This window comes from Erythrolamprus reginae, chromosome 2 (genome assembly GCF_031021105.1).
Source record: "Erythrolamprus reginae isolate rEryReg1 chromosome 2, rEryReg1.hap1, whole genome shotgun sequence".
NCBI lineage: Eukaryota > Metazoa > Chordata > Lepidosauria > Squamata > Dipsadidae > Erythrolamprus > Erythrolamprus reginae.
The window spans coordinates 331,203,134-331,230,198 of NC_091951.1; the positions used below are offsets into that span (position 1 = coordinate 331,203,134).

Consider the following 27,065-nt stretch of genomic DNA (forward strand, 5'->3'; position numbering starts at 1 on the left):
AGTTTATGAAGAAGACATACTTCATATATAATGTTCCCTCGATTTTTACGGGTTCGAACTTCGCGAAAAGTCTATACCATGTTTTTTAAAAAATATTAATTAAAAAAATACTTCGCTGTTTTCCCCCTATACCATGGTTTTTCCCGCCGATGATGTCATATGTCATCGCTAAACTTTTGTCCGCCTGTAATAAATATTTTTTAAAATAAACTTTAATAAATAAACATGGTGAGTAATAATCTAAAGGGTTGCTAAGGAAATGGGAAATGGTAATTTAGGGGTTTAAAGTGTTAAGGGAAGGCTTGTGATACTGTCCATAGCCAAAAATAGTGTATTTACTTCCGCATCTCTACTTTGCGGAAATTCGACTTTCATGGGTGGTCTCAGAATGCATCCCCCGCGAAAGTTAAGGGAACACTGTACACCAGTTTAGCAATTTTTTTTAAAAAAATAACACTTTAACATTCTTTTTTAAAAAATATGGGCCTTTTGAGAGAACATTAGGCCTGTGCTAGACCTGGGAAAGAGCTCAGAGTTCTAACCAAGTATGCATTGCCGGTTTTGTCCCCAATGAATATGTTTTCCATTATTTCACATGGTTTCATACACCCCTGAGATTTGCATCTGTTTTCCTTACTTCTCCCGCATTAAAGTTTAAGGACTGTATCACTTTACCGGTCTAATTATTGTGACAGAATAGGATCCAGCAACTTGAGCGACATATTTCTGTCAGTTAAAGAAGTGATGGATAGGAACTTCAGTGTGGTCTACTGTCTGTGACTTTAAAAAGCTAAAATTATTGCAGGGTTTTTTTATTGCCATGGAACATAAATAGCAGTAAGGAAAGTAATATTCTTTCTCAAAAAGCACAATAACTTTGAATCGTCTGTTGATCTACTTAAAGAGATATAGCTCAGGAAAACACATACCTGTAAAAAAAGCCATAATATCTCTATTCAAAGCATCTCATACGGGAAATATTTTCGTCCAAGATCTTGAAATGACTGCCCCCAGAAAACACACATACACACACACTCAGGGTAAAGCAGCTTCACACATCTCCCTTATCCTATCATATCTTCATGGCTGTGAAGTTTGGCCTGTCCTTCAGGAATATTATGGTAAGATAACAGTATATTCATTGTTTCTCTGAATGAATAAGGAGAGTGGAAATCGGGATGCTATCTGCAGCCTCTAACTTTGGAGTTGAAAATGTTTTGAAATGTAAAATGTTTTCAAAATACTTGTTTTTTATTTATTTTATTTATTTATTGGATTTGTATGCCGCCCCTCTCCAGAGACTCGGGGCGGCTAACAGCGACAATAAAACAGTGTACAATAGTAATTTGGTATTGATGATTAAAAATCAATTAATATAAAAACCAAACATACATACATACATACATACCATGCATAGAATTGTAAAGGCCTAGGGGGAAAGAGGATCTCAATTCCCCCATGCCTGGCGGCAGAGGTGGGTTTTAAGTTGTTTACGAAAGGCAAGGAGGGTGGGGGCCGTTCTAATCTCTGGGGGGAGTTGGTTCCAGAGGGCTGGGGCCGCCACAGAGAAGGCTCTTCCCCTGGGTCCCGCCAGGCGACATTGCTTAGTTAACTGGTCGCTGGGATTCATGCAGCAGAAGGCGGTCCCTGATAGTTTTCTTTTTCTTACAAATGCAATTGGTACATTTTTTCTTTACATACTTTTCTCTATACAGGGAGTTTTCAACTTCCTACCTCAACTGAGCCCAAAGTTTCTGTTGCTAAGCAAGGCAATAAGTGATTTCCCCCCATTGTATGACTTCTCTTGCCACTGTTGTTAAATGAACCACTGCATTTGTTAAGTTGGTCACACATTTGTTAAGTCAATCTGCTTCCTCTCTTGACTTTGCTTGGCAGAAAGGTCACAAGACGGGAATCGCGTGATTCTGGGACAATGCAACCATCATAAATGTGAGCCAGTTGCTGAAATTCAATCATGTGATCATGGGGATGCTACAACGGTTGTAAGTATGAAAAACGGTCGTAAGTCACTTTTTTCACTGGTGTAACTTTGAATGGTCACATAATAATAATAATAATAATAATAATAATAATAATAATAATAATTTTATTATTTAATTAACTATTATTTAATAGTTTTATGTATGGTATATTTATGTGTATGCTTTTTATATAATGGGGTTTTAGGCTTTTAATGTAAAATTGTTATTTTAGACTTTAATATAAGATTTGCTATTGTATATTGTTTTATCACTGCTGTGAGCCGCCCCGAGTCTACGGAGAGGGGAGGCATACAAATCTAATAGATAAAAAATAAAATAAAATAAAATAAAATAAAATAAAATAAAATAAAATAAAATAAAATAAAATAAAATAAAATAAAATAAAATAAAATAAAATAAAATAAAATAAAATAAAATAAAATAAAATAAAATAAAATAAAATAAAATAAAATAAAATAAAATAAAATAAAACAATTCTAATTAATAATAATAATAATAATAATAATAATAATAATAATAATAATAATAATTATTATTATTATTATTATTATTATTATTATTATTATTTAGACTTGCCGCCCATCTCCGAAGACTGTTGTATGTTGAGGACTATTTATATTTAAACGATAACAACTATCTAATTTCCCAGAAAGAAGGTCTTTGATGCAAATAACAAAAACAAGCCCAAGTAGGTTAACAACTGAGCTGACTACGCAACATTGCCAATGGAAAAGTGTCCTCTACTACACCTGAAGGTAACACACTACCTTAAGGTGTCCCAAATCAGGCTGTTCTTGCTTCCGGAGTCTTGGTATTGCTCCTGCCCCATTAACATCCATCACCTGAGTTTACTGTCTCATTCTATCTAATGACAGAGGTGGCCTGTGTAGCTGCCACATACTGCACTACTGCAATTTTAAAAATAGGGAAAAAGGAATAATTTCTTTCTTCCTCTACTAACTTCAGCTACTAGAAAGAGGAGGAGAATTTAGTCCTGCATAAGCCATGCCCGCAGTGCGGTAGCAAAAAATTTGGTAGCCCTTCACTGCTACATACATACAGCTCTCTTGCAATTCCTAGTTCAAGCTTCCTACAGTAAAAAAAATGCACATTAAAAGACTACAGTATAAAGTGTGGCAGGCGAAAAAATCCCAACTAAATTGGCTTCTGCCTGACATAGAGTTTGACATCCCTGGTATAAATAAAACAGAAGTTATGCAAAAGGCAGGCTTCGGTTGCGTAAAGGAAAACTCTGCTTAGCTTTTCTTTGAAGCAATTACTCTCTTCCCCCTTGTTTGGTTTGTTTCAGTGAAAACAAATATGTTTGGGGGGGGGGGAAATCAAAGGCTGCAGAGGATCAGAGAAGAAAGAAAATGTTCAGACTGCAAACAAATACTTAATATAGCCTCGGAGCCTATATTTGTCGATACCCTTGCATTTGATCTCTATTTAGGTATCCTTGTTTAAATACTGCACTGAAAACGTTCAGCAACCAAAATGCCAGAGGGAGACGTACCTCATCAATATAAATGTCATAGTCTGAATCATCCATGCCAATCCCATCATCATCACCATTTCCAGACTCAGTCATGTATGGATGTCCGTAGCTTCCACTCCCTAACACTTCTGGGTCTGAGAAGATAAAACTGGCATAGTCACAAATGTATGTTTTTGATATACTGTCATTTTTACATAAGGCAACTGCAGTAAAACTGGCATTTTTCAAGAAATGTCTTTGGAAATAGAATAGAACAGAACGGAACAGAACAGAATAGAATACAGTAGAGTAGAGTAGAGTAGGGTAGGGTAGGAGAGCAATAGCAATGACTTATACTGTGATGCCTTGTCTTACAAACCCCTCGTCATACAAACTTTTCGAGATACAAACTTGGGGTTTAAGATTTTTTTGCCTCTTCTTCCAAACTATTTTCACCTTACAAACCCAAGCCGCCGCCACCGGGATGCCCCGCCTCCGGATTTCTGTTGCCAGCGAAGCACCCATTTTTGCGCTGCTGGGATTCCCCTGAGGCTCCCCTCCATGGGAAACACCACCTCCGGACTTCCGTGTTTTTGCGATGCTGCAGGGAAATCCCAGCAGCGCAAAAATGGGTGCTTCGCTGGCAACGGAAGTCCGGAGGTGGGGTTTCGAGGACTTCCGTGTTTTTGCGATGCTGCAATTTCGCTGAGGCTCCCCTCGCTTGGAAACCCCACCTCCGGACTTCAGTTGCTAGCGAAGCACTCATTTTTGCACTGCTGTAATTACCCTGCTGGGATTCCCCTGCAGCATCACAAAAACACGGAAGTCCAGAGGTGGGGTTTCCCATGGAGGGGAGCCTCAAGGAAATCCCAGCAGCACAAAAACGGGTGCTTCGGCTGGCAAAAGGGGTGAGTTTTGGGCTTGCATGCATTAATCGAAAAGGAAATATATTTAATTGTTGAATGATCAAATGTTGTAAAAATTCCATGGAGGACGTCCCATAGCTCACTGGAATTTATTTTTGTACAGATCTTCAGTTTGCAATGAACATTAGCAGTTTTCAGGCACACCTCCATCTGTGTAGCCCTGTAGCCATAATTAAGGATGTGGAGGGACTCTACAATAGGTATTGAGAAAAAAACTATCCATACTAACAATTTTATTATTTATTTATTTATTTTTATCTATCTATCTATCTATCTATCTATCTATCTATCTATCTATCTATCTATCTATCTATCTATCTATCTATTCTAAGTAGCAAGAACCCAGGTAACCCTTTTGCTGTTACTAATTTAGGAGGCAATTCAGTTCAAGAACTTCAAAAAGTTCCAAAGCCACCTTATGAAAGAGTTAATATCAGAAGTTAGTCATATTTGGAAAGTAATCGAATTTGGCCTACTCAGGGAGATTCTGTCTAATGGCTATCAAAAAATGAAAAGATATGTCTCAGCATCCAGTGACTAAACTTGTTGGCCTTGGGAGTGGAAACATTAATGTTACTAATTAGTTTTACTAAACCATTGGATATGTGTAACAGCCCTGCTATGCTCATGTCCTGTAGCATCTGTCGCCAAATAAATTTTACTCCTTATACTAGAAAGTGTGCTCACCAAAGTATTTTACTTTCATTGCTATTTTTATTTGCAAAATGCCATTTAGTATGATGGAATGATACAGAAAGGCTGAACATTCGTAACGTAAATATCAAGGACATTTTAATTGAATATATTCAATTCAATTCAATTTATTAGATTTGTATGCTGCCCCTCTCCGAAGACTCGGGGCAGCTCACAACAACGATAAAAACAATATTATAATGGCACAAATCTAATATTAAAAATAACTAAAAACTCTATCATAATTAAAAACCAAACAGCACATACATACCAAACATAAATTATAATGAGCCTGGGGAAGATGTTTCAAATCCCCCATGCCTGGTGGTATAGGTGAGTCTTAAGTAGTTTACGAAAGGCAAGGAGGGTGGGGGCAGTTCTAATCTCCGGGGGGAGTTGGTTCCAGAGGGCAGGCTCTTCCCTGGGGCCTGCCAGACGTCATTGTTTAGTCAACGGGACCTGGAGAAGGCCAACTCTGTGGGACCTTATCAGCCGCTGGGATTCGTGTGGTAGCAGGTGGTTGCGGAGATAGTCTGGTCCAATGCGATGTAGGGCTTTAAAGGTCATGACCAACACTTTGAATTGTGACCGGAAACTGATTGGCAACCAATACAGGCCACGGAGTGTTGAAGATACGTGGGAGAATCTGGGAAGCCCCACGATGGCTCTCGCGGCTGCGTTATATATAGATATTGTTATGCATTCACATTCCCCTTATGCTAAAGACTGAATAAAACAGAATAACTGGTGAATGGCAGGTTTTTTTCTTCTTTGTTAGCCACGTTTCCAAAAATAATTGTTACTATTTTCCATAGGCATAAAAGGAAATTAATAATCTCTTTAAGAAGGATTGCAGTAGAAATGTCACTAGGGCAGGTTAAACTTCTTAGCTGCCCATTGTTTTGCGTAAACACCAGTCACTGTGAATCAAATCAGCTTCTCTGATCCCTCAAGTGGATTGGTTTAAGGAAAAGGTTACATTAGATTTTTTCAGTAACAGATCAATATTTTGGGAACCAACCATTGTTTACTTGCCTTAGAAAATAGCCTAACAACTGTAGTACATCAAATGTCTCACCCTTAGTTGTGAAAGTTCTGTGTGAAAGTTCTGAAAATATTTTCATCCACAGATAAAACAAGATGTCAGGAAAAAAATGTGCACCCAGTCACAAGGATTTATGACCTTCTGGGCAAAACTATAAATGACTATGATATCTTTAAGAGGTTTCCATAAACATTCTCTTTGAAAGTTAAGTTTGAGCACAAGAAAACAAAATAATCAAAACAATCTGTGATATTATGACATCGAGTCTAATGATACCAGAATAAAAAGCAAAGGAAATAAAAAGGATAAAAAAGATAAAGAAATTAATTAAAAGAAGGTTGAATTCTTTTTTTTAAAAAAAACCTTAATTCTTAATGCTACAGCTCTAATTATTTGGGAACTTGCTTTTATTCTATCTTTTATTTCTAAAGAATCATTACTTATATGGATCCTATGCAATATTTAATATGTTTCAGCAAAGAGTTATTGTTCCCCATATGTGCCATGCTTGACTATGAAATAGTGAAAGAAGAAGGATAATTTTGGCTTTCCCAAAACTCAGATGTTGAGTCAATGAAGGGAGCAGGGAAAGCTAATTTTTTAAAATAGTCAATTAGCCAGGGAAAGTTATTTTACTAGCCACAACAATTTCAGCGCTCAGCAATATAAGTAAAGTTGTCTACTCACGGAACATCCTGATTATATCACTAGCAATGCTTGGCAGGCTGGATCCGTATGAATTTGTAGCTCGGATGGCAAACTGATACTTGTCATTTGGAGTTAGCCCCTTCAGGATCATAGAGTCCATCTGGATCTGCTCTCTAATTGCTGTCCAATTGGTATCAAAATCGGGTCTGATTGGGATGAACAAAGAGCCCAAAATGTAATTAAAGCGAGCTTAGTCAATTAGCATGAGCCCAAAATTTGCCAATATTGAACATTTGCTAAATTTGCTATTCTAATATGAATGGTGAATGTGAAATTTAATTACATGATTTAACCGTTTTACGCTCAATGGTGTCTCTTGATTGTTTCGATTTTGGTAAGCATAAAGAATTAAACCTCAGAATCCCATTCCTACTTCATGCAAAACAACAACAGCAACAACAATAACCACAGAAGAGTTATTTATTTAAAACACTGATAACACATCCACCATCTGAAAAGGCCCTCAGCAATCTGCATGTGATCGGTACAATAAAGCAGTTTCTGCCCACAGACTTAAAACATCGGACCAGAATATCTCCGGGACCGCCTTCTGCCGCACGAATCCCAGCGACCGGTTAGGTCCCACAGAGTTGGCCTTCTCCGGGTCCCGTCGACTAAACAATGTCGTTTGGCGGGACCCAGGGGAAGAGCCTTCTCTGTGGCAGCCCTGACCCTCTGGAACCAGTTCACCCTGGAGATTAGAACTGCCTCCAACCTCCTTGCCTTTCATAAACTCCTTAAAACCCACCTCTGCCGTCAGGCATGGAGGAATTGAGACATCTCCCCAGGCCTATACAGTTTATGTATGGTATGTTTGAGTGTTATGTTTGCTTTTAATATGGTTTATTTAGTGTTTTTTAAATTATTAGATTTATTGTACATTATTTTATTGTTGCTGTGACCCGCCCCGAGTTTGCGGAGAGGGGCGGCATACAAATCTAATAAATAAAAAAAATTAAACTAAAATGAGCCAAACAGAAAAAGAAAAAAGAACAGGAAGGAGAAAAGAAGAAAACCTGGGCATCAGTGCTTAAAATGTTTATTTTATTTATTATTTTATTAGATTTATAAGCCGCCCAATTCCAGATGGATTCTTATGAATAGTGTAATACAAACATCGGTCACAAGGTTTTTTTTTAAGCATTTCCAAAAACCCATCAATAAATTATCACAAAGTACATGTTTATGTAAAAGAAGAAGAAAAATTACAATTATAGGCCAAAATCACATTTAACTCTGTTGAATTAATTTGAATGTAATTGCATTTTAAAGTTAATTGAATTATATATATTATAATGTCCCCAGTCATTAATCTCTTTTTGCTGGTCTGGTGTACTGCTGGGAGCAAAGTGCCACTCAAAGGCCAAGTCAAGACTCCTGTTATGCTGGTCAGCTGGAATGGAAACGTACCAAGAAAAGAAGGGCTCTGCTGATGGAATGTTTGGTATCGTTTTTCAACTTTCTTTTGTGCAAACTAACAAAATGATTGCTAGCTAATGAAAGAAAGGTCCAATGAGCTACCAAATATGAAAGCTGTACATGCCAACAAAGTCGAAAACCGATATTAATATTCCTTGGAAAGTTTGAGATCAAAGCAAGTCAATAGAGTTTGAGACCCACTAGTCATATAACAGTGATAGAAACATAGAAACATAGAAACATAGAAGACTGATGGCAGAAAAAGACCTCATGGTCCATCTAGTCTGCCCTTATACTATTTCCTGTATTTTATGTTACAATGGATATATGTTTATCCCAGGCATGTTTAAATTCAGTTACTGTGGATTTCCCAACCACGTCTGCTGGAAGTTTGTTCCAAGGATCTACTACTCTTTCAGTAAAATAATATTTTCTCATGTTGCCTTTGATCATTCCCCCAACTAACTTCAGATTGTGTCCCTTTGTTCTTGTGTTCACTTTCCTATTAAAAACACTTCCCTCCTGAACCTTATTTAACCCTTTAACATATTTAAATGTTTCGATCATGTCCCCCCTTTTCTTTCTGTCCTCCAGACTGTACAGATTGAGTTCATTAAGTCTTTCCTGATACGTTTTATGCTTAAGACCTTCCACCATTCTTGTAGCCCGTCTTTGGACCCGTTCAATTTTGTCAATATCTTTTTGTAGGTGAGGTCTCCAGAACTGAACACAGTACTCCAAATGTGGTCTCATTTGGAATACTGTGTTCAGTTCTGGAGACCTCACCTACAAAAAGATATTGACAAAATTGAACGGGTCCATTTGTATGCCGCCCCTCTCCACAGACTCGGGGCAGCTAACACCACTAATAAAACAGCATATAATAATAATCCAATACTAAAAACAGTTAAAAACCCATTATTATGAAAACCATATATACCATGCATAAAATTGTAAAGGTTTAGGGGGAAAGAGTATCTCAATTCCCCCATGCCTGGCGGCAGAGGTGGGTTTCAAGCAGCTTACGAAAGGCAAGGAGGGTGGGGGCAATTCTAATCTCTGGGGGGAGTTGGTTCCAGAGGGCCGGGGCCGCCACAGAGAAGGCTCTTCCCCTGGGCCCCGCCAAACAACATTGTTTAGTTGACGGGACCCGGAGAAGACCCACTCTGTGGGACCTAACTGGTCGCTGGGATTCGTGCAGCATAAGGCAGTCGCTGAGATAATCTGGTCCGGTGCCATGAATGATTTTGCCGTATATTAGCTCTGGTAACTTCCGGTAGGCCCCTTGGGCTGTTTTTCACTCTCCCCAGGGTTCAGGAAAGCCCCCTGAAGCCTGGGGAGAGTGAAAAAGGGCCAAACGGGCCAACTGGAAGTTTGGAAATGAACTCCCATTTGGGCCGTTGGGCTGTTTTTCACTGTCCCCAAATTTTAGGCTTTCCTGAAACCTGGGGAGAGCCAAAGTGGCCGAAAAGAAGCCCAAAAATCAGCTGGCCAACACACATTTGCATGCTTGGGCTATCATGGGGCAACACCTCACGTGCCCTCAAATTTATTTACCGTATTTATTATTTATTAATTGGATTTGTATGCTGCCCCTCTCCATGGACTTGGGGCGGGTCACAACATGTCAATAAAACAATATACAAATTACAATCGGATCCAATTAATATAGGTAATTTACTAAAAACATTATGAAAATTAAGTATCATTCAGTACAATCAGAACTGCAGAAAAAACAATTGCTGCCAACCTGCCTTCCATTGAGGACCTGTATACTGCACGAGTCAAAAAGAGGGCGGGGAAAATATTTACTGACCCCTCACATCCTGGACACAAATTGTTTCAACTCCTACCCTCAAAACGTCGCTACAGAGCACTGCACACCAAGACAACTAGACACAACAACAGTTTTTTTTCCGAACGCCATCACTCTACTAAACAAATAATTCCCTCAACATTGTCAGACTTTCTACTAAATCTGCACTTCTATTCTACTAGTTTTTCTCATCATTCCTTTCACCCATTTCCTCCCATGTTGACTGTATGACTGTAACGTGTTGCTTATATCCTAAGATTTTAATTAATATTGCTTCTTCATTGCTTATTTGACCCCTATGACAATCATTAAGTGTTGTACCACATGATTCTTGACAAATGTATATTTTATTTTATGTACGCTGAGAGCATATGCACCAAGACAAATTCCTTGTGTGTCCAATCACACTTGGCCAATAAAATTCTATTCTATTCTATTCTACAACCAAACATATTAAACATTCAATGGCTAGAGGCTGGGGTCTAATGACCCTAAGCCTGTGTCATTGGAAAGGCGAGGAGGGTTTGGGCAGGGCGGATCTCTGGGGGAGGCTTATTCCAGAGGGCAGGGGCCCCCACAGAGAAGCCTTTTCCCCTAGGCCCCGCCAGGTGACATTGTCAGCTGACAGGACCTGGAGAAAGCCAACTCTGTGGGACCTAATCGGATGCTGGGATTCGTGCGGCAGAAGGCGGTCCTGTATCCATAGGTTTGCCATCACTGCCCTATATTTTAAATTTCTGGTGTCCAGAAAGAAGGCTAAATCCAAAGCAGACCCAAAGGATTTAGGAGTCAAACTTGCTGTATGCTTGCAGAGGAAAAACAAAATTACTGACATGTGAACATTCTAGCAGTGCTGAGCACTCAGCATTACAGGGATAAATAGAAAGAAGAGGTTACCCTTTTCCCCATGGGATTGTTTCTGCAACTCTTCAATATAAATGACAAAACTGCAATTTTTGCTCCCTTGAACTTGCTAAAGTCGTTCCTACGGAAATGGCTGAACGTAACAGACACTGAAAGGCATAAAACTAAATTGCTATCCCGTTTAGTCTGGTATCCTTGAAATATTTACTGCAGGAAATAACTTCAAGTTTTAAATGTACTATTGTTTACATAAGAAACCAGCTGCAAACATTTTTTGGAAGCATTCTAATAAAAACTGCAGCACAAGAGAGATATTTGGAGGGGGGGTTGTTTGTTTGTAGCCCAGAGATGCTGTCAAAATAGACTCATCTGGCTTTTTCTAATCAGTTAATATAAAAATGATTTAATCATCTGAAGGTCATTTCTATTGAGCAAGAAGGGCGTACTCTGAAATCAAAAAGAGAGCAATTTTGGAACTGTTTGTTTCAGCTTTGTCTAGTTCTGTGAACTTGAGAAACCAATTTCTCCAGCTACAGGAGACAACAAAAAGAATCTTTTGTAAAATAAATAAAAATAAAATAAACCTACATCTCTGTAAAACAGACTTACCAAAGTGACTCAACTGTAAAATATTGTCTTCTTTTTCTTAAAGAAATTTCTCCAAACAAATCCCCTTGATCCACTAAGGGTCACTTAACTATTTGACTACTCGGCTTTTCATGTGGTTCCAAACCCCAAAGGATTCCTCTTTTTCTCATAATTAAGAATGTCTGTTCCCCTTTCTTTAAACTCTTTAATAGTTCTCTTTATTTTCTAGATGATTGTGATTTATTTACTGCACACCAAGAAACAAGAACAGTTTTTTCCCCCAAATGCCATCACTCCACTAAACAAATAATTCCCTCAACACTGTCAAACTTTTTACTAAGTCTGCACTTCTATTTCTACTAGCTTTTTCTCATTATTCCTATCATCCTTTCCTCCCACTTAGGACTGTATGACTGTAACTTGTTGCTTGTATCCTAAGATTTTTTTAAATATTGATTGTTTCTTCATTGCTTATTTGACCCCTATGACAATCATTAAGTGTTGTACCTCATGATTCTTGACAAATGTATCTTTTTCTTTTATGTACACTGAGAGCATATGCACCAAGACAAATTTGTTGTGTGTCCAATCACACTTGGCCAATAAAGAATTCTATTTCCTCTCATTATGGAAAATCTTTGCCAGACCAGTTCTCGAATACAGCTCATCTGCCTGTAATCCACACTTTACTTTGGACATTAATACTATTGAGCCTCTCCTGATGTATTTCACAAGAAGAGTGTGAAATACCTCTGGACTACTCCTCTACTCATAATAGAATCCGTTATGCCACCAGGCTTAAAATTTTGGGGTTGGACAATTTGGAACTGCACCACCTCCAGTCTGATCTAAGCATAGTACACAAAATTGTCTGCTAAGATGTTTTACCTGTCAAGGATTTCTTTAGCTTCAACCTCAATAATACATAGGCAAACAATTGATATAAACTCAAGATAAACTGCTTCAAACTCGACTTCAGCAACAGAGTGATCAATTCCTGGAATGCTCTCCCTGACTCCTTTGTTACATCTTCAAAAACTCGCAGCTTCAACCTTAAATTGTCTACCATGAACCTCACCCCATTCCTATGAAGCCCATAAAGAGGATGTGCATAAGAGCACTAGTGTGCCTACTATCTCTGTCCTACTGTCCCCATTTATTTGGAATCATTTCCTTTGTCCAAGTCTATGTTCATACTTATACCTGCTGTCTTGTACATGTTTGACAAAAATGAATGAATGGATGGATGGATGGATGGATAGATAGATAAATAGATAGAACCTCTACTTCTTAAAATGAGCCTGTGAAGAATCCTTCCCAATTGGGAAAGAATAAGCAAACATAGAAAGGCATTCAATTCTGAATCCTTGCTTGACTCCCAAGGAACAAACAATTGATTGATTGATTGATTATATTTTTATCCCACCCCTCTCCTAGGATTCAGGGTGGCTTACAACATATGAAACAATACAGTTCTGAAATCCAATAAAACTAAAACAGTCTAAAACCCCCAATTTAATCTAAAAAACAGTCATATTCAGTCCACCAACGTGCTTTCAATTCAGCATTCATTCATAGGCAGGGACTGTAAATATTAGTGTCCCCAAGCCTGTCGGCACAAGTGCATCTTCAAATTCTTGCGAAAGGCAAGGAGGGTGGGGGCGTTATGAATCTCTGGGGGGAGCTGATTCCAGAGGGCAGGGCCCACCACAGAGAAGGCTCTTCCCCTAGGCCCCGCCAAGCAACATTGTCTAGTCAATAGGACCTGGAGAAGGCCAACTCTGTGGACCTGACTGGTCACTGGGGCTCATGTGGCAGACAATCCTAGAGGATTCCGGTTTAGACATGACACCAAACAAGTCCTAGAGGATTCCGGTTTAGACATGACACCAAACAAGCTACAAAAATTCCCTACTGGCAAGAGGAACCGACAATGGCGATTGCACAATGCAGCTCATTTACAATACCAAGGCATTCATTTGAATTTCCCTGTTAGAGCAAAACATGAAAAAAAGAGAAGGATAACATAGGTGAGAATTCTGTTGCAGGCTTCTGTATTCTCCCTTCCTCGTGCTTGATCCTTACAGAGATATAAGGAAGACCTCCTGTAGAAGTTTTGGAAGTTCCAGTATGCTCTTGGACAGGACTGTACAACTTTCTTCAATCCAAGGCCACACCTGACTTTGAGTGATATGCAAAGGATAGCAATTCAAGTATCCCTTGATGTACAACTGGTCACTGAGTGAACCTTGGAAGTCATGCTAGACCTACCTTGGGACTACTTCCAATAGTCGGCTCTTGAACTTCAGGTGCTTGACAACATGGCCACATCCATCCATCCATCCATCCATCCATCCATCCATCCATCCATCCATCCATCCATCCATCCACTTACTTACTTACTTACTTACTTACTTACTTACTTACTTACTTACTTACTTACTTACTTACTTACTTACTTACTTACTTATTTATTGGATTTGTATGCCACCCCTCTCCGTAGACTCGGAGCGGCTAACAACAATGATAAAAACAGCATGTAACAATCCAATCCAATACTAAAATAACTAAAAAAAAACTTATTATAAAAACCAAACATACATACAGACATACCATGCGTAAATTGTAAAGGCCTAGGGGGAAAGAATAACTCAGTTCCCCCATGCCTGACGGCAGAGGTGGGTTTTAAGAAGTTTACGAAAGGCGAGGAGGGTGGGGGCAATTCTAATCTCTGGGGGGAGTTGGTTCCAAAGGGCCGGGGCCGCCACAGAGAAGGCTCTTCCCCTGGGTCCCGCCAAGCGGCACTGTTTAGTTGACGGGACCTGGAGAAGATCCAGTCTGTGGGACCTAACTGGTCGCTGGGATTCGTGCAGCAGAAGGCGGTCCCTGAGATAATCTGGTCCGATGCCATGAAGGGCTTTATAGGTCATAACCAACACTTTGAATTGTGACCGGAAACAATACCTCAAAGTTGCATGACCATGTTTTACAATGGTTTTGCTAAAAACTGACACTTTGGGTTTTCAGCAAAACCATGCCCAAAGTGAACCACTGGTTTGCCTAATAATCACCGTGCATAATGATTGCAGTCTAATGAAAACTCAGAACCAAATCATACTGCGTTGTAGTGTTATGGGACAAGACAGGTTTCAGAATGGGGTTACATGAACAAAAAAACCCCCTGAAAACCACTTAGCTAAATTCACCTGCAGATTATATTGCCATCTAAAGAACATAGAACTGAAGAAGACCAGATAACCACACCAACTTTCTCCAACAAACAAATTGAAGTAACTTATGTCATTAATATTTTTCTTTAATAAATGTAAATATAAACACATTTAATTAAAACAATCAGATGAAACCAGGCATTCCTAATTAATTTTTTTTAAAATCTGCCTACATTTTATACTTTTTATAATTTTAATTGCCACTAAAGAAGAAATGGGACTGAATAGCTGACACTGGTATTAAAGCAGGCATTCCTACAATGATCAGAAATTTGCTCAAGACATAAGATCTCATCCATCAGTGAACAAGCCAATTTAACATAGAATACAAGTATGAGTTTACGTGGGAATTTTCTATATACCCAACTGACCCATCGTTAAGTGGAGTCCACTAAAGTTGGGCTGTCAACAAATTTAAATAAATAAATAAAGTAGAAGAGAGGGGGAAATCTCCAGTACAGTAACAGTCAAGAGATAAGGTTCAGAAATGAGCTAAGATTAAATAGAGCCCAGTTTCCCATATTGCATTGTAACAGTAAGGGTGGAACTTTGGCGATCTCTACCTGAGCTACAGTGGAGGTCCAGTGTCTATCATAAATGTGTTTCATAAACCACAAGGAAGAAGCAAAACTGACTTGGTCCAAAACCCAAAAGGAACTCTGAAGCCAGTGTTCCCTCTAATTTTTTTTTGGGGGGGGGGGGGGGCGGAAAAGTATAGTGTCTGAGCGGCAGTCCCTTTGGGACTGGGCGGCACAGGAATAAATAATAAATAAATAAATAAATAAATAAACAAACAAACAAACAAACAAAAAACAAACAAACAAACAAACAAACAAACAAACAAACAAACAAACAAACAAAAAACAAACAAGCAAATAAAAAACCCACCCTGTTTTGCCTCAGAGAATTTCAAAATAAAATACTGTACTGTGTGTCTATAACAGTGAGCTCATAATAGGGCAACTCTATCAATATCAAAATGCCACTTAAATAGTTGAGCTAGTTTCAAATTAGATTTTGATTTTCTTTCTCTCTTCCTTACTCCCATTCTTTTTCTTTCTCTTTTCCTTCCTCTCTTTTTTCTATCTGTTTCTTTCTCTTCCTCTCTCTCTCCTTCCCTCTCACTGTTTCCCTCTCGGCTTCTGGGCAGGTTTGGAAAACTCTGAGTTGATGATGATTTTTAAGTGAGCGATTGCTCACTGCTCAGCTTAGAGGGAACTATGTCTGAAGCTGTGTTAAATCAAAGCCATTCAGACTAATGAATAAATAAGAACCAGTTTCACTTACATTAATGACATCAGATTGAAACAAATGTGAACCCGCATATATGGAAAAAGAGCTCACATACAAATATTATAGTAAGATCACCTGATGAATTCCACTGTGTAGTACTCAATTGGAGAACTTCCTTCACTTGGTCCTGATTTCCATGATAAAGCAACTTCTGAATCTGAAACAACAATGACTTGAGGCTGACTAGGTGGAGCGGGCGGCATACATTTATCTAAGAAAAAGAAAGAAATTATATACATTATTGGACACTTTGGAAAACTCAGAACTGCTTGCAGGAGCAAAACTTTTGGTAAAATTCTAATGCTAAAGAAAATGAAAAACTGGACTTTTTACCCATCCTTGTTTTAATCTCAGGAGAGCTGCTGCTATTTGATGCAGAAAATCCCACCATTCTTTCCCCTTTTACAGGGGGAAATACTTAAAAGATGAAAGTGTTGCTCTGAATAAATTGATATAGTTATGGCCCAGGAGAAGCCATGTTTTAAAATAAATTAATTTCCACCTGCCCTTGTGAAGAGTTTTGAAAAGATCCATACTGGCACCAATAAAGCATACAAAAATATATCATAATACATTTATTCCTTTGATTCCTTAATAATTCTCACCATTCTTTTGACCAGAGACTCCTTTGAAATTCCCACGATTCATTCCTATTTCAGAAAAACAGCACTGAAGTTTTTCTGATGTCCCATGTACCTGTCTGAAATATCCTTACAGTCTCTACAGTGGTTTCGGTCTCAACCAGCATACTTAATAGAAAACTATTCCAATAATATTTACCTTGTGATAGAGTTGTTACATTTCTAGGCATGCTGGCTTTGCCTCTTCCTGCCCAGCCATAAGCTCCTATGCTGACTCTATGAAGAGTCCCTGGCTTCAGATCTCCAATAACAACTTCCTGTTTGGCATAAAAATATAGAAAGGAATGAAGAGCTTTTTATATTTTAGCTAACCATAACGATTTATGGCCTATGTTAGAACACACTAAGTAAATTAGATGCTCACAAGGAATGGAAAAAGCAATTGAAGTATCTACCATACAACTGTCAATGGAATTTATTTATTTCTTTATTTTATTGTTTTGCCAAGTACATATTGGTGGTATACAATGTTTATATACATGATACTAGTAAAATAGAAACATTAGGACAGGGAACGGAAGGTACGCTGGTGCAATTATGCATGCCCCTTACTGACCTCTTAGGAATTTGGAGAGGTCAACAGTGGATAGTCTAAAGGTAAAGTTTTTGGGGTTAGGTGATGAAACTACAGAGTCAGGTAGTGAGTTCCATGCATCAACTAGGCCTATAACATGTTGATGTTTCCCCTGCATCCACCTCCACATTCCTTGGGGCAGGAGCTGGGCCAAAGCCAACCACAACATTATCAATATAATTATATAAATAAGTGAAATATCTTTCCTTAGACCTAAAATTGCAACCCAAATATTATTACATATCTGTTGAAATACCTTATAAAGAGGAAAATACCAAGTTCAAATAAACTGCTGAATAGGAAATGCCCAAATTTCAATTCTGGTTCATATCATCTAGAAATATGAAATATGATATACTATTCTCTCTTGTGAAAAAAAAAGTTGTTTTATATGTTAATTTTATTCTAGAAAGGTTCATAGAATTAGTAGTTGATCATATTGGCGGGCCCCAGGGGAAGAGCCTTTTCTGTGGCGGCCCCGACTCTCCTGAACCTTACTTAAACCCTTTAACATATTTAAATGTTTCGATCATGTCCCCTATCCCTTCCCTTCTATCCTCCAGACTATACAGATTGAGTTCATTTTACTTCTGCCTTCTAAATTATTAACTCTCCTATCAAATTTTGTGTCCCTGCCAATCTCATAAAGAAAAATAAGCATTTTCTCCATGTCCTCCTCCGAGCAATAAATAAAAATGTTGAAGAACACCAGGTCAAAGATTGAAAATTGTGGCAATCCATTCTTCTACTACTTTAATGAGGACATGTCATTTCGGTAATCTATCAAGATTATTTTGAATTTTGTCTCTGCCCTTTAGAGCAGTGTTTCCCAATCTTGGCAACTTGAAGATATCTGGACTTCGACTCCCAGAATTCCCCAGCCAGCATTTGTTGGCTGGGGAATTGTGGGAGTTGAAGTCCAAATATATTCAAGTTGCCGAGGTTGGGAAACACTGCTCTAGAGTATTATAGCCCATTTTTTTTTATTTATTTATTTATTTATTTATTCATTCATTCATTCATTTATTTATTTATTTATTTATTTATTGGATTTGTATGCCGCCCCTCTCCATAGACTCGGAGACATTATTTTAAAATAATGTGTGTGGAAATTTCAGTTACAACAGCTCATTCTACAAACTTTTCTCCCCTGAAATCTTCTTCCTGTCCCTTCCCATTTACAGATATTTATAATCTTAGTCATAGTACATGGAAAATTATACAAAATTTAAAACAACTTGAAATAGAATTTCCAGGTGCAGAAAATGGGTGAATTATCTGCCAAATCTCACTGTGTTGCTGTTTTTCCCCCTCCCTTTAACTCCCTTGACAAAATCATACGAGTACAACCCTAACCACTGCTTTTTTATTTATGCTACCAAGACAAATAATAGGGAAAAAAAAAAAAAAGAAGACGGTTGTCTTTCTTTACTAAGCCCGGGATTTGCACTCCCAAATTCAAGTTTGCTATTCCACAATGCTATTGCTGAAGTACCACTCACTTTAAAATAAAATGATCTCTCATGAGGCATTCACTAGAGCAGTGTTTCCCAACCTTGGCAACTTGAAGATATTTGGACTTCAACTCCCAGAATTCCCCAGCCAGCATTTGCTGGCTGGGGAATTTTTTTATTTATTTTTATTCATTTGTCCAATACACAAATACATAGGAAGAAAAATAGACATGTGGTAATATATATAAGGGTAAAAGTGAACTTAGAGGAGAGGATATATGAAAGGAAGAGAATATATATGATAGGTGAAAGAAAGGAAAGACAATTGGACAGGGGACGAAAGGCACACCAGTGTACTTATGTACGCCCCTTACTGGCCTCTTAGGAACCTGGAGAGGTCAATCGTGGAGAGTCGAAGGGAGAAGTGATGGGGGTTAGGGGTTGACACAATTGAGTCCAGTAATGAGTTCCACACTTCGATAACTCGATTGTTGAAATCATATTTTTTACAGTCAAGTTTGGAGCGGTTCGTATTAAGTTTTAATCTGTTGCGTGCTCTTGTGTTGTTGCGGTTGAAGCTGGAGTAGTCATTGACAGGTAGGACATTGCAGCATATGATCTTGTGGGCAATACTCAAATCATGTTTTAGGCGCCGTAGTTCTAGGCTTTCTAGGCCCAGGATTGTTATCCTACGAAGGGCTCTTCGTAGGATATTCTGTTTTGAGTGGAGGAGTGAAGGGCTCTTCTGGTGAAATATCTTTGGACATTTTCAAGGGTGTTGATGTCTGAGATGTGGTATGGGTTCCAGACAGATGAGCAGTAGTCTAGGATGGGTCTGAAAAAAGTTTTGTAGGCTCTTGTGAGTAGAGTGAGATTACCTGAGCAGAAGCTGCGTAGGATCAGGTTAACAACTCTACAAGCTTTTTTGGCGATATTGTTGCAGTGGGGTTTAGCACTTAGGTCATTTGATATTAGTATTCCAAGGTCTTTTACTGAGTGTGGGTTAGCAGTGAGAGATTGTTTATTCAGTTCGTATGTGCGGTTTGGATTCTTTTTGCCGATGTGGAGGGTAGAGCATTTGTTGGTTGATATTTAAAGTTGCCAGGTGTTAGACCAATCTGAGACAAAGTCCAGGTCTTTTTGGAAAATGAGTGTGTTATCAGTGGTGTTGAAAAGTTTCACATCGTCGGCAAAAAGAACACAGTTGCTTTTGATATGGTCACAGAGCTCATTGATGTAGAGAATGAAGAGAGTAGGACCTAGTATGCTTCCCTGGGGAACGCCGCTTATGACAGGGGCGGGGGTGGAGATGGCGCTAATTGGCAGACAATTTGTTGCCTGTTTGACAGGAATGCAGTAATCCAGTTGTGGAGGATTCTGGGAGTTGAAGTCCAAATATCTTCAAGTTGCCATGGTTTGTGTACAGGATTAGAAGGGATGAAGAATCTGGGGAGAGCTTCCAACATTTTCACAAATGGGCTCTACTCCCTTGTGCATACATCTTTATATGAATTATACCCTGCCAGACTTGCAATAAGTTAAACTAAAGCTTTATATTTTTTTGGGCCATATAACTCCACAGAGACAAAACTGGACAAGAATGTTTCTTAATGGATCTTGAATGCAATAAAATAAAATAATCTACCGATGTCACTTTCCCTGTAGGGTAGAAAAGCAAACATCTTTGCTAGATGTTATTGAATAACCAATGCAGTATTAATATCTTGGTTAGAGTTCAGATTAGTTTTTCTCAGCAACAGTGCATTTCATATCAAAGGCTCATATGACATAAATGGTTTAGGGGAAGTCTAATCATTTCTCTTCACAGGTTCTTTGGTTCAAAAATTAAATGTTTACAAGGAAACCGGGAAAGTTATGTACGAAAGCTGTGAAAAACTCTGAAGGTTCAATCAGTCATAAAATATACTTTTCCTTACTGAATAAAGAATCACTGATACGTTTTCCCTCATAATTTTGCCCATGCATTTTTATTTTAGACGGTTTTCAGATTTATTTTTTTGCAGAGTTTTATAGGCTGGTCTTAAAAAATATATTAAAGTGCATATATTATTATGATTGGTGGAGACAGATGTGATTAAGCTGCCTAACATGTAGGCAAACTTAATCTACTTTAGACTGAAACTCCACTTATATTTAATAAGAGAGAGTAAATCCAAATGCATAAAGCATTGATACGCATAGGGTATGCATTGCATTACAAGGGTGCGGTTTATTTTTAAATTATCTCTCAGATTTCTTCAACATAATGTTCCCTCACACTGGAGCTATAAGTACAGGTAGTCTTCAGATTATGCATACTATTTAGCCCAAAATTTCTGTTGCTAAATGAGACATTTGTTAAATGAGTTTTGCTCCAATTTACGACCTTTTTTTGCCAGATTTGTTAAGTGAATCACAGCAGTTGTTAGTGACATAGTTGTTAAGTGAATCTGGATTCTCATTGACTGTGCTAGTCAGAAGGTCATAAAAGGGGATTAGCAAGATAAACAATTAAGACAGAAAGTAAGATAAGCTTTGTCAATTTTTTTTACTGTGAGAACACAATATCTCCAATTTATACCTTTTCTAACATCTTCCTTCCCTTCTTCTGACCTTCCTTACCACCCCACAAAAAAACACAATTCAATTTCATTGCAATTTCATTGGGGCAATTGCAGCACCAGGAATTCTGTATCAGGAATCACTAGATACTAGTGATTATCCTGTTTTTAGGAAACAGCCCTGTTCCATTTGACACACTGGCCCTGGTTAGGATTGACAGAATTCAGGCATAGTTTCTGTGCCCCATTATACATTTGTAGTCTCTATGGATACATTTCTGTGTTAGCAAAAACTTCAGAAGAGAAGGATTTAGGGGTAGTGATTTCTGACAGTCTCAAAATGGGTGAACAGTGCAGTCAGGCGGTAGGGAAAGCAAGTAGGATGCTTGGCTGCATAGCTAGAGGTATAACAAGCAGGAAGAGGGAGATTATGATCCCGCTATATAGAGTGCTGGTGAGACCACATTTGGAATACTGTGTTCAGTTCTGGAGACCTCACCTACAAAAAGATATTGACAAAATTGAACGGGTCCAAAGACGGGCTACAAGAGTGGTGGAAGGTCTTAAGCATAAAACGTATCAGAAAAGACTTAATGAACTCAATCTGTATAGTCTGGAGGACAGAAGGAAAAGGGGGGACATGATCGAAACATTTAAATATGTTAAAGGGTTAAATAAGGTCCAGGAGGGAAGTGTTTTTAATAGGAAAGTGAACACAAGAACAAGGGGACGCAATCTGAAGTTAGTTGGGGGAAAGATCAAAAGCAACATGAGAAAATATTATTTTACTGAAAGAGTAGTAGATCCTTGGAACAAACTTCCAGCAGACGTGGTTGATAAATCCACAGTAACTGAATTTAAACATGCCTGGGATAAACATATATCCATCCTAAGATAAAATACAGAAAATAGTATAAGGGCAGACTAGATGGATCATGAGGTCTTTTTCTGCCGTCAGTCTTCTATGTTTCTATTATTGTGTGTCTCTTTATTATAATTCATTCATAGTTCTCTTCAATGGAAGCTATAACTCACAAAAGCTGGTGCATTTTAAAAATGTTTTTAGTTATGAAACATGTTATTTCTTCTTGCTGTTGCTTTATCTCTAAATAGCTGCAAATTGTTGTTTGCTGCTAAATTTTGATGTGTCCGCTTGGGGATATTTTCTGTAAACGATCTCTTCCAACTGACAATTTCTTTTGGAGTTTTGAGTAAATAACTTTTCTAAACTTCCAACCATAAGGGCATGAACAAAAAATCCAAAATGTTTACTCTGAAGCTTCCAATCCCTACATGTACAATGCATACATGTACACTTTCCAATGCATACAAGTACACCTTCTTCTGGATCTGTTAAAAATTGTACTGTATATTGGAATCCGGCAGTGTATGATTTGTTAACCTGTTTTTTAAAAAAATAAAAAAACCTGGAACAATCACAATTCTTTAAATTCATTGGACTATGACTGGATGTGTCATAACTGAAGGTAAACATAGCAATAAAAGATTAAAAATCTCTGCAATGAACAAATTTAGTTGAATGAACAGCTATTGACTTTATCTCTAATATTTTCATACAGATTATATGTGTCATACAAATTTCACTTTATTTGTTTGTTTGTTTGTTAGACTTCTATGCTGCCCTTCAATTAGTAAAATTATTTTTAAAAACCCATGCACAATTATCCACATTCATCCAGTTCAATCATTCACAACATCGGCGGGAGACAATCTCGTCGCTCAAAGCCCACATGCCTGCCGGCAGAGGTAGGTCTTCAGAGCCTTGCGAAAAACCAGGAGGGGGGGGCAGTACGTTTCTCTGGAGGGAGTTTGTTCCAGAGGGCCGGGGCCACCACAGAGAAGGCTCTTCCTCTAGGCTCCATCAGACAACATTGTCTGGCCGATGGGACTTTGAATGAAAGTAGTGAACATTAATGTTTAAGTTGTGTTTCTCTACAATCTCTCAATCGGTATTCCACAGAAACCTTTTAAAAATTTTGTTCGGATTTTGTCTTAAGTTACTTTTCAGTTCTGCATCATCATCATCATCATCATCATCATCATCTAGCTTTGCAACTAAAATCAAGCATATCCCTTCCTTGTTCCTTGTTGTTCCTTGTTGCCCATGCAAAGTTTTGTAATTGGCAAATTCTCACAATGAATTTACATTGAAGCAAACAAACATTGTTTACATTTAAACAAACACACGAGCTGTGGTACTTACAAAAATTGCTTGCCCATCCATCCGACCCTAGCAGGGGGAGTAAAAAAAAGATTCTTAACAAACAGGATGATTAAAAACATGCTGATTTAATAATAAAGTAAGGGCTCCTTTATTTGTTTATTCAAAATATAAGCCGTCTTAGTGCCAACATTCTCTTTATGATGCACTCAAATGAGTGAAATCAAAACACATTAGGTAGGTGACTTAAACATCCAATAGATTTTACACTAGGAGGTATACCATTAATTTTCTTTAAAAAAGTAATAAATCTGTCCTTTCAAAAGAAAACACGCATACTCACTTATGGCATTTTAACCCCCCCCCCTATAAAAACACAGAACAATTACATAAAGATGAGGCAGCTTAGTGATAAAATTCAAACCCTTCCTGTTTATCTAATCATAACTGATGAATTTATTAGCAGGCACTCAACATGATTTCTCTGTCAAGATGTTAACAGTACATAAAAAATAAACTTTTCTTTAGCTTTACCATAACAAATTTTACATTTAATTCCCTCCCATTAAAATTTCACATGCAGATTTATATAGCAACCTCTTTTTAATGCACTCGTGCTGCTGCCAACTAAAAAGGAATCATTAACATGTCATTTTTTAATTTAAAAATAATCTTTATTAAGTATATACGATCATTTTAATACAATCGCACTCACAATACTTTGCTCCAAGTTCTTCCTCTGCAAAACCTCTGAGGTTTTGAAATTACACTAAAAAAAACACATATAATCTCACCTGACATATAAAGTAGGAGATATACCTAATATTCAGGAAAGATTGTTTCATTCAATATTTTTTGAATCATTTGATTTTATTGATATCTGAGCGCATGGAGTTTGTCACTACTTTATTTGCACAAATACATTTTGCTATTAGTACCGGCATAGGATTTTATATTGATTTTTGAAATGGTTTCAGAACAGATCTTGCAATTGATCCTATTTCCATGTGCATTCATGTATAGCAATAGCACTTAGACTTATATAGCGTGTCACAGTACTTTACAGCCCTCTCTAAACGATTTACAGAGTCAGCATATCACCCCCAACAATCTGGGTCTACATTTCACCCACCTCAGAAGGATGGAAGGCTGAGTCAACTTTGAGCCTGGTGAGATTTGAACTGGTGACTACGGTCAGCAGTTAGAAGTAGCTGGCAGTACTGCACTCTAACCACTGTGCCACCAAGGCTCTTTTATGTGTAGAAACATAGAAATATAGAAAACTGACGGCAGAAAAAGACCTCATGGTCCATCTAGTCTGCCCTTATACTATTTCCTGTATTTTATCTTACAATGGATATATGTTTATCCCAGGCATGTTTAAATTAGGTTACTGTGGATTTACCAACCACGTCTGCTGGAAGTTTGTTCCAAGGATCTACTACTCTTTCAGTAAAATAATATTTTCTCATGTTGCCTTTGATCTTTCCCCCAACTAACTTCAGATTGTGTCCCCTTGTTCTTGTGTTCACTTTCCTATTAAAAACACTTCCCTCCTGAACCCTATTTAACCCTTTAACATATTTAAATGTTTCGATCATGTCCCCCCCTTTTCCTTCTGTCTTCCATACTATACAGATTGAGTTCATTAAGTCTTTCCTGATGCGTTTTATGCTTAAGACCTTCCACCATTCTTATAGCCTGTCTTTGGACCCATTCAATTTTGTCAATATCTTTTTGTAGGTGAGGTCTCCAGAACTGAACACAGTACTCCAAATGTGGTCTCACCAGTGCTCTATATAAGGGGATCACAATCTCCCTCTTCCTGCTTGTTATACCTCTAGCTATGCAACCAAGCATCCTACTTGCTTTTCCTACCGCCCGACCACACTGCTCACCCATTTTGAGACTGTCAGAAATCACTACCCCTAAATCCTTCTCTTCTGAGGTTTTTGCTAACACTGAACTGCCAATACAATACTCAGATTGAGGATTCTTTTTCCCCAAGTGCATTATTTTACATTTGGAAACATTAAACTGCAGTTTCCATTGCTTTGACCATTTATCTAGTAAAGCTAAATCATTTACCATATTACAGACCCCTCCAGGAATATCAACCCTATGTGTATGTGATTTTGGAACTACTGAGGAAGGATTTGCATCTGAAATACAGATCTCTTCAATAATTTGGAATACTCATAGTCCTTGTCTTATGACTGTAATTGAGACTGGAACTTTCCCAAATATGCCCATGTTACTCCAACACTCCGCAGTCTGCATTGGTTTCTGATCAGTTTCCGGTCACAATTCAAAGTGTTGGTCATCACCTATAAAGCCCTTCATGGCACCGGACCAGGGTATCTACGAGACCGCCTTCTGCCGCACGAATCCCAGCGACCGCTTAGGTCCCACAGAGTTGGCCTTCTCCGGGTCCCGTCGACTAAACAATGTCGACTGGCGGGCCCCAGGGGAAGAGCCTTCTCTGTGGCGGCCCCGGCCCTCTGGAATCAACTCCCCCCAGAGATTAGAACTGCCCCCACCCTCCTTTCCTTTCGTAAACTCCTTAAAACGCACCTCTGTCATCAAACGTGGGGGAACTGAAACATCTCCCCCTGCCTATGTAGTTTTTTGTGTATGATATGACTGTATGTATGTTTTCATATATTGGGGTTTCTTGTTTTTTAGACATTTTAAATGTATTATTGTTATTTTAGATTCTAACTATTAGATTTGTCATTATATATTGTTTTTATCATTGCTGTAAGCCGCCCCGAGTCTACGGAGAGGGTCGGCATAGAAATCTAATAAATAATAATAATAATAATAATAATAATAATAATGATGATGATGATGATGATGATGATAATAACTATAGCTGTAAGCCAGGGAGGTCAAACTGGTGGCTGGATACATCACACACAGACCATGCCCACCCCAGCTCCGCAAATAGGAAAAACATCACGTGATACTATGGGTGCAACTGGCACTCATGCTGTAAGCCCTGGTGGTTGTTATGCAGGTCGCCACATAATACCACCTGAGGGCTGTGAAAATATTTACTGACCCCCTCACATCCTGGACACACACTGTTTCAACTCCTACCCTCAAAACGTCGCTATAGAGCAGTGTTTCCCAACCTTGGCAACTTGAAGATATCTGGACTTCAACTCCCAGAATCCCCCAGCCAGCATTCGCTGGCTGGGGAATTCTGGGAGTTGAAGTCCAGATATCTTCAAGTTGTCAAGGTTGGGAAACACTGCTATAGAGGACTGCATACCAAGACAACTAGACACAAGAACAGTTTTTTCCCAAACACCATCACTCTGCTAAACAAATAATCCCCTCAACACTGTCAAGCTATTTACTAAGTCTGCACTATTATTACTACCATAAAGGAGAAGACTGTGAGTTCTAATCCTCTCTTAGGCATGAAGCCAGCTGGGTGACCATGGACTTTTCTCAGATACAGAAAAAAGACAAAGGCAAACATTTCTAAAAAATCTTGCAACAAAACTGGTAATTGCCAGAATCAATGAGGACTCAAAGGAACATCATTCCTATCACCCATTTCCTTCCACTTATGACTGTATG

General features: G+C 38.3%; 1 protein-coding gene across 2 annotated transcripts in view; it reads right to left on the reverse strand.

The window, feature by feature from the left end:
• The window catches only part of EGFLAM (EGF like, fibronectin type III and laminin G domains), a 197,907-nt gene that overhangs the window by 65,741 nt on the left and 105,101 nt on the right, over positions 1-27,065 (reverse strand). For both annotated transcript variants that reach the window (XM_070743426.1, XM_070743425.1), the window contains exons 4-8: positions 23,517-23,543; positions 16,843-16,960; positions 16,138-16,273; positions 6,832-6,998; positions 3,520-3,635 (exon numbers count right to left, since the gene is read on the reverse strand). In XM_070743426.1, coding sequence (XP_070599527.1) covers positions 3,520-3,635; positions 6,832-6,998; positions 16,138-16,273; positions 16,843-16,960; positions 23,517-23,543 — 564 coding nt within the window. The remainder of the gene's footprint in view (positions 1-3,519; positions 3,636-6,831; positions 6,999-16,137; positions 16,274-16,842; positions 16,961-23,516; positions 23,544-27,065) is intronic.